This window comes from Terrapene carolina, unplaced genomic scaffold (assembly GCF_002925995.2).
Source record: "Terrapene carolina triunguis isolate 2854851 unplaced genomic scaffold, T_m_triunguis-2.0 Scaffold833, whole genome shotgun sequence".
NCBI classification, from domain to species: Eukaryota; Metazoa; Chordata; order Testudines; family Emydidae; genus Terrapene; species Terrapene triunguis.
Window position 1 is genome coordinate 3018061 of NW_020665184.1, and position 8344 is coordinate 3026404.

General features: G+C 62.0%; 1 protein-coding gene across 1 annotated transcript in view; it reads right to left on the minus strand.

Moving 5' to 3' along the window:
- PDE4A (phosphodiesterase 4A) overlaps positions 1-2540 on the minus strand; it is a 29671-nt gene extending 27131 nt beyond the window's left edge. Inside the window, exons 1-2 of the mRNA XM_026660600.1 lie at positions 2290-2540; positions 1634-1739 (exon numbers count right to left, since the gene is read on the minus strand). Coding sequence (XP_026516385.1) covers positions 1634-1739; positions 2290-2540 — 357 coding nt within the window. The remainder of the gene's footprint in view (positions 1-1633; positions 1740-2289) is intronic.
- Between the last annotated feature and the right edge of the window lie 5804 nt (positions 2541-8344).

Consider the following 8344-nt stretch of genomic DNA (forward strand, 5'->3'; position numbering starts at 1 on the left):
GGGCCAGACCAATGGGCCCGGATCCCCGCCCGCCTCGGGCCAGACCAGTGGCCCATCTAACTTGGATCTAGCCCTTCCCCCCGAGAATCTCCTGTTTCCAGCCGGGTTCTTCTCGGGCCACCTGACCGTCAGGCTGGGCTGGAGGATTTAGTGGTTAGTTGTTATCGCTGGAGTCTCATCTTTAGAGAAGCACGGAAGGGGCTTTAGAGCAACTAGCATCCGGAGGCACAACCCCCTCCCCCCCTTTTCCACCCCTTCCCCCCCACACACCATGGGGTACAATTGGCCCTGTTGTGCCGGCGCTGCGCAGACCCTGCCCCCCGAGATCAGGGCCCCCCTCGCGCCGGGCACTGCACAGACCCGGCGCAGCCCCTGCTCCAAAAAGCTCACGATCTAAATAAGGAGGGAGGGGAAAGTGAGGCGCACAGCAGGGAGGGGACCTGCAGGGCAGGGACAGAACCCAGGAGTCCGAGTCGCAGCCCTGGCCCATCCTGCTGTCTCTGTGCTCCCCGGGCCCCACTTCTCTCGGCTGTTGTCCGAGGCCCAGCGCAGGGCCCAGCCCAGGCCCCGATGGAAGGGGGCCAGGCCTCCCACGGCACAGCCCCCCCGCTCTCCCTTGTTTACACATTGCTCGGCAGCTCTGGCTGACGCCCTCTCCAGCAGCCCTTTTACAGCACGAGACCCACCCCAAGGGCCCCCGAGTCATGTTTTCCTCCTCTGCCCCCCCCCCCGCCCCGCCCAGACTGGCCACAGCAGCTGCACATCTGGAGCAGCACGGGCGCTGCTGACCAGAGCCGGCGGGTCAGCCCTAGAGCCGGCGGAGCCGTGAGAGGTCCAGACCGGCTGCTACAGCACAGCAGGGACACCCGCGAGGGCAGTGCCAACCAAGAGCAATGCCAGGGGCTGCACAACGAGACAGGGAGCTCGCTGGCCCAGGGCAGGAGGGGAAACTGAGGCGCAGAACAGGGCAGCCCAGCAGGGCGTGGCAAAGGAGGGGGCAGAGTGCACGTCTCCAGGTTCTCCCCAGACCGCTCCTCTGCCCCCAAAGCCCTTTCATGTGGCTTCCAGCGGGCCTGCCCCCAGCTCCAGGTGCTGGGGGTTTTCCGGCCCCTGAGCAACGGGAACTGACTCTGTGCCATGGGGGGCAGGCAAAGGGGCGTGAGCAGCGGAGCCGGATGCCCTCCTGCATGGAGCAGGGCCTGTCTGCACCCAGTGCCACGGGGCAGGGCTCCGCAGTGCCAGACACAGGCAATGTCTTAGTGGGAGATGAATGGACGCTAGTGCTTAGAGCTGGGGGCATGGAGGATGCACGCCAGGACTCCTGGGTTCTTTCCCCAGCTCCGGTAGGGGAGTGGGGGCTAGTGGTTAGAACGGGGGGCTGGGAGCCAGGACTCCTGGGTTCTCTCCCCAGCTCCGGTAGGGGAGTGGGGGCTAGTGGTTAGAGCAGGGGGGCTGGGAGCCAGGACTCCTGGGTTCTTTCCCCAGCTCTAGGAGGGGAGTGGGGTCCAGTGGGTAGAGCCGGGGGGCTGGGAACCAGGACTCCTGGAACTGGCAATAGAAGTGGGGTGTAGGGATTAGAGTGGGGGGACCAGGACTCAGGATTCCTGGGGTCCATCTCTGTTCTATCACTTACTGTGTCACCTGGAGCGAGTGCCTCAGTTTCCCCACAATCTGGGAACAGGGGATGATCCCCACTGGGCATAGAGGCTTCATGGAAGTTAGCAAAGCGCTGGGAGCGGCTGACAGGGGACGACAAAGCCCTAAACCCCATCCCAGCTGCCCAGCAGACCCACCGGGGGTACTGCGCTCACTCTGCCAGACATCACAGGGGCCTTCGGCTGATGCCATCACACAGCGCTTCCTGGCCAGGGCAAGAACCCAGGAGTCCTGGCTCCCAGCGCCCCCATCCCAGCCTAACACTAGACCATGGGGGGATGCTGCAGCGGGGACCCCCCCTCCCCGCTCTGGGTGCAGATCCATGTCCTACAGTGGGGTGGGGGCTGCGGTGCATCCGGTCCAGCCGCACCAATCACCCAGCCTTGGCAGAGGGGCGCTGGAGACCCAGCCCTGGGCGTCCCTAGCGGGCAGGGACGGGCGTTGTACGGGGAGCTCTCCCTGCCGGTGCCCAGGCTGCCCCGCTCTGCTCTCCCGGGCCTGGGGGGCACCCCGCTGTGTGCGTGCTGTGCCCAGGCCTGGGGGGGGGTGAAGCCGGGACGGCAGGAGGCCGTGCTGGGGCCCTGACCCCCGGGCTGGCAGGGGAGGGTTCACAGCCGGGTGCCCGCTCCTTACCAGCCCTTGAGCTTGCGGTGATGCTCCTGAATGCTCCTGTTCACCCGCAGCCTCGTCAGGAAGGTGGGCGAGTTGCTGGGGAAGAAGACGGGGGAGTGGGGGGGCCTGGAGGCCGAGCCCGACTTGGGCTGGGAGTGGGGGCCGCCGGAGGCACCGGGCGAGCTGGGCAGAAACGTCTCGTCGTCCTGTCTGCTCAGCAGCTCCAGCTCGGGGATCCGGGGCAAGCTTCTCCTCTTCCTCTCCTGCGCCATGGATCCGCCAAGCTCCGGGTCTCGCAGGGCTGCAGGCTGGGCAGAGGAGGGCAGTAGTGCCCGAGTGGTGCTGGCAGGTCAGAGACACCCGGGCAGTGCCAGGGCAGGGTGCTTTCGCCAGGCGCCTGCCGGTGGTGCGCTCGGGGCAGGGACACGGTCCGGCTGTCAGCGTGCTGCCCTGCGGCCCCTCTGGCGTGTCCCGCGGCTCTGCCAGCCCCTGGCAGTGCCCTCCTGGTGCCACGCTGGCCCGGGGGGGGGCAGCTGCTGCTCTGGGAAGCAAATGGCTGCCAAAGTTTCTAGCAACTCGGCTGCTCCTGGGCTCTGGAAGTGTCGTGCAGGGGGGTCTCGGGGCGGTGGGTGCCCCCAGATCTGGGGATGGGAGGTGCCCCCAAAAGGCCCCCCACCGTCAGTCACCCTTCCCAGCCAGCCAGCCAGCGGGGAGAGCTGGTTCCTCCAGCCCTGCCGAGCCCGCGGCTTCACCCTCCTTCCGCTCTCCGAGTGCAGCAGGAACAGGAAAGCCCGGCCGGGCTCCACCAAGCCCCAGAGCCGAGCAGAGCCGGCGCTCGGACCCTCAGCCGGGGAGAGAGGGGCTGGCCCATGCCCGACTTCCCCTCCCAGCACAAACAGCCACAGCCACTCAGGGGCAGGCACCCGGGCTGGGATTGTGGGTAAGGGGCAGGGCTAGGAGCCGAGGGAATCCAGCTTCAGTTCCCAGCTCAGCCACAGATTCCCTCCGTGCCCTCGGGAGAGCCCTTTGCCGCCCCGTGCCTCAGTTTCCCCAGGGGCGGGGTAAGAGCCCTCCCCTTGGTTAGAGCCCAGCCTGCTTCGGGGCAGGAGCCCTGGCCCCTGCTGACGGGGGACACCTGCCTTCTAGCCCCAGCTCCGCAGGATGACCTTGGCCAAGTCCCTGCCCCACTCGGTGCCTCAGTTTCCCCTCACACCCCTTGTCTGTTTAGACGGTGAGCTCTTTGGGGCAGGGGCTGTGTCCATGCCGTGCTCAGTGCAATGTCTGCTCTCCACCTCCCCCGGGACCCCAGCCCCTGTTCTCCCGCAGGACAGACCTGCTCCAATCTCGGCCCCCCTCGGCCCCACGGGCCTCTCCCCCTCCTGCCCTGTCCCACCTCCCTCGGGCCTCCTAGCCCACTGCATGGGCTGGTCACAGACACTGCCAGCCTAGCCCCTCCCCAGTGCTTGCCCGGCCCCTCCCCAGTGCCAGACTAGCCCAGCCCCTCCCCAGTGCCAGCCTGGCCCAGCCCCTCCCCAGCGCCAGCCCAGCCCCATGCATGCCACAGACACTGCTCTGCCCGTCTCTGCCGACCTCTTCTAGCTACAGCTCAGAGCCAGCCTGGCCCCCTCCCCCCGGCCCGCCAGCCACACTCCTCTGGAAACGCTCCTTGCTCGGGCAGCATGTCCTTTGGAGGGTCCTGCTCAGCCCCTCCAGCGTCCTGGGGCCTCCGTCCCCTGCTCTTCTCCCTCTGCCCCGGGTCTCCGGGCGAATGCACCCGCAACCCAGTTCAAACCCCAGCTCTCCGCTGACGCCCCACCAAGGACAGTCATCAACATGTGGGGCTCAGAGGGACCGAGGGATCGCCTAGTCCAGCCCCCGCCACTGAGGCAGGATCCAGCAAACCCAGCCCAGCCCTGGCAGGGGTTTGTCCATCCACCCTTAAACCCTCCGTGACAGATGGGGATGCCCCAGCCACCCTGGGGAGCCTATTGCAGAGCTCAGCTACCCTGGGATTCCTGGATATCGGACCTAACCCCCCTGCTGCGGATACAGCCCCTGCCCCTTGTCCTGCCCCGGTGGGCGTGGAGAACAACCCCTCCCCCAGCCCTGCGCGTGGGAGGCCGGTTCTCAGGGCCCCTCGGGCTTCTCTCTGGCGCAAACAGGCCCCGGGTTTGTAACGTTCCTCGCAGCGCAGGTTGGCTGAACCTTCGCTCAGTCCGGCCGCTCTCCTCCGGGCTCTCCCAAGCTTGCCTGAAGTGCAGTGCCCAGAATGGGCCACCGGGCTCCTGCTGGGGCCGTCCCGAGCGGGACAGTCACCTCCCGCGTCTTACATCCACCACTCCTGGCCTGTTACTGCGCCCCGGGCTGATCCAAGCCCCTTTGGCAGCGGCAGCACACGGTGGGCTCACATTCAGCTTGTGACCCCCGGTGACCCTCAGCCCCTTTGCAGCACGGCCAGCGCCCAGCCTGGCAGTCCCCACGCGGGGCTTGTGCCTTTGGGTTTCCCTTCGTGACGTTATTGACAAGAGCAGTGACCGTATAGATCATTGTGGCAACCAAGGTCCTGTAGTTGCACCAAATCTTGTACAAAGGAGGCCCCGTAAGGTGTCTATGGAGAGGTTCTGGTTTGCTGGTTAGGATGATGCTGTCTGTGTGTGTGTGTCATTTGTGCAGTTGAAGTTAGGAATATTGGCTCTGTACTTGTACCTCAATGTGTTTTGATTCTAGGGCTATGGCTACACTGGCGCTTTACAGCGCTGCAACTTTCTCGCTCGGGTGTGAAAAAACACCCCCCCCCCCGAGCGCAGCAAGTGCCAGCGCTGTAACGCGCCCGTGGAAGCCGTGCCCCAGCGCTGGGAGCTAATCCCCTCGGGGAGGTGGAGTACCTGCAGCACTGGGACAGAGCGACCACACTCGCATTTCAAAGGGCTGCGGCGGGAGCGCTCCTGCAGCAGCGCTTTGACGTTTCCAGTGTAGCCACGGCCTAAGCAGCCTCCGTGAAGCATCTGGTCAGCTTCTTGAGAAGGGGCTATTCTCAGGAAGTGCCCAATCAAGAAACACTGAACGGACGATGGACTTTGGGAGACTCCAATCCACATCTGAGCTTTCCTGGGAACCTTCAAAGTAACATGGAAACAATGGCGTCCTGTGACTGTAACGATGCTGCCTTTGGTGGGACCCAACGGAGAGTGTCAATTCAGGACAAACTGCTGAGAGCCGGGCAGTTACAGCCCCAGGCTAGTGGTTCTCCATCTCTAAGGCACCAAACCAGCCCAACAGAGAGGACTTCGGTCTCACCCCACTGGCTAACCACAAGTCACACAAGCAATTCCCTCAGACACTCCAGTTTCCCAGTATCCCCACCAGTGCCACTCATTATGGGGACTAATGGTTATGAAAACCAATATCCCAGTAAAAGAAAAAAGGTTCTCCTGATCCCATAGGACCAAGCCCCAGACCCAGGTCAATATACAAATCAGATCTTACCCACAAATCACGCTGTTGCCAATCCTTTAGAATCTAAAATCTAAAGGTTTATTCATAAAAGGAAAAAGATCTGGATGAGAGCTAGAATTGGTTACATGGAATCAATGACACACAGAAATGGCAAAGTTCTTGGTTCAGGCTTGTAGCAGTGATGGAATAAACTGCACGTTCAAATCAAGTCTCTGGAACATCCCCAGCTGGGCTGGGTCATCAGTCCTTTGTTCAGAGCTTCAGTTTGCAGCAAGGTTCCTCCAGAGGTCAGAAGCAGGATTGAAGACAAGATGGAGGGTATCTAGGGCCTTTTATATACTTTCGCTTGTGGGTGGAAACCCCTTGGTTCTCCTGTGGAAAATCCCAGCAGCAAGATGGAGTCCGGAGTCACATGGGCAAGTCACATGTCCGTGCATGACTCAGTTTGCAGGCCGACACCATTGTTTCCATGTTAGTTTGAAAGTTCCCAGGAAAGCTCAGATGTGGATTGGCGTCTCCCAAAGTCCATCGTCCGTTAAGTGTTTCTTGACTGGGCACTGACTGAGAATTGCCCCTTCTCAAGAAGCCGACCAAATGCTTCACTGAGGCTACTTAGAGTCAAACACATTGAGATACAAGTACAGAGCCAATATTCCTAACTTCAACTGCACAAATGACACAAACACACAGACAGCATCATCCTGACCAGCAAACCAGAACCTCTCCATAGACACCTTACAGGGCCTCCTTTGTACAAGATTTGGTGCAACTACAGGACCTTGGTTGCCACAATGATCTACACGGTCACAGTTCATGTCAATAACGTCACACCCTTCCCAAGAGCAGGACTCTGCACTGGTCTTTACTGAATTTCAGGTTGTTGATCTCAGACCAACTCTCCAATTGGTCACGGTCGTTTTGAATCCTAAACCTGCCTCCCAAGTGCTCCCAGCCCCTCCCACCCGGGTGTCATCGGCACATTTCACAAGCCCACTCTCCACTCCGTTACCCACGTCGTTAATGAAAACACCGACTGTCACGGAGTGTGGGGGGACACAAGGCCCTGCAGCCCCGGCTTCCTGTGATTCACCATCACACTCAGCCAGCCAGTAAAGCAGAAGGTTTATTTAGACGACAGGAACACAGTCCAAGACAGGTCTTGCAGGCACAGACAACAGGACCCCCCCAATTAGGTGCATCTTGGGGTCCCAGGGCACCACAGCCGCCTTGGGAGGTCAGAGCCCCGTCTGCCTCCCAGCCATTCTCCCAGCCAGCTCTGAAACTCTCACTCCCCCAGCGTCTCCTCTCCCAGCCTTTGTGCAGTTTCCCGGGCCAAGGTGTCACCTGGCCTCTAACCCCTTCCTGGGTTCTCACGTTACATGCTCAGGTATCTTCCCTCAAGGCCAGTCTCCCATCCCCCAATGCAGACCGTCCTAGCCAACCTCCCCACTCAGCATTCACTGACCACATTAAGAACAGTCCCAGCTGGTCACACCGACTAGTTCCAGAGCTGACCCCTGCGGGATCCCCCTGGAAACGCCCCCCAGTCTGACAGCGCCCCATTGAGAACTACGCTGGGCGTTCGCTCGCTCAGCCAGTTGTCCTCCCCTTTACAGCCACTGCATCTAGCCCCATTCCCCTGCTTTGCTCAAGGGACATCAGGTGGGCCTGTCAAAAGCCCGAGGAAAAGGCAGCTCTATCAGCGTCCCCCCAGCCCCACTAGGCCAGCAGCCCTGTCGAAGGAGGAAATGAGGGCGGTTTGGCAGGTTTGTCCTTGACAAAGCCGTGCTGGCTAGTCCGCCTAACCCCGCTCTCCTCCAGGTGCCGGCAGACTGACTGTTTAATCACTTGGTCCAGTATCCTTCCAGCTCTCGGAGTCAGGCCGACGGGTCTATCGTGCCCGGGGCCTGTGCTGAGTGCTCCGTTTGCCCTTCGCCCGTCCCCGGGAGTCTCCCAGATCAGTGCTAAGGGCCAGTTCCTTACGTGCCCTACGACTTTCCTCAGGCCCTGCCAACGCAAACACAGCTAACTTCTGTCGCCCGTTCCTTCCCGGCTGGCTCCCCCTCTACTCCAGACCTGGCCAAAGGCAAATCTCAGCCCCGCCCTGCGGCATCCCTCCTGGATGTCCAACCGCCCGCTCCTCGTCTCTCCCAAGACCCTGCTCTGCCCTTTCTCAGTCACCAGGACAGCGCCAGCACCTGCCTGTCACCTGGGCGTCACCTTCAACTCGCCCCTCCCCACGTCCTCCAGCCAGGCTCCAGCTCTTACCCCTTCTGTCCTGGTGACCGCGCGCCGATCCGGCCTTTCCCACCCCTCCACACGGAACGGCCCCCCGGGCAGAGCAACGGTCCCGCTAGCCCAGGGTCCTGCCTGACAGGGCCGGTGCCAGAGGCTTCAGAGGGAATGAACAGACCAGTTATCGAGCCATCCATCCTGCCGTCCACTCCCAACTCCCGGCAGAGAAGGTAAAACTCTGGCCCAGGCTCTGATCAGTTCAGTTCTGCAGCAGCCTTCGCTGTGCCCTGCCAGATCCAGTCCTGCTCCCACTCTCTGCATCCCTCCACCGGCTCCCTTCTCTGCATCCCTCCGCCGGCCCCCTTCTCTCTGCATCCCTCCGCCG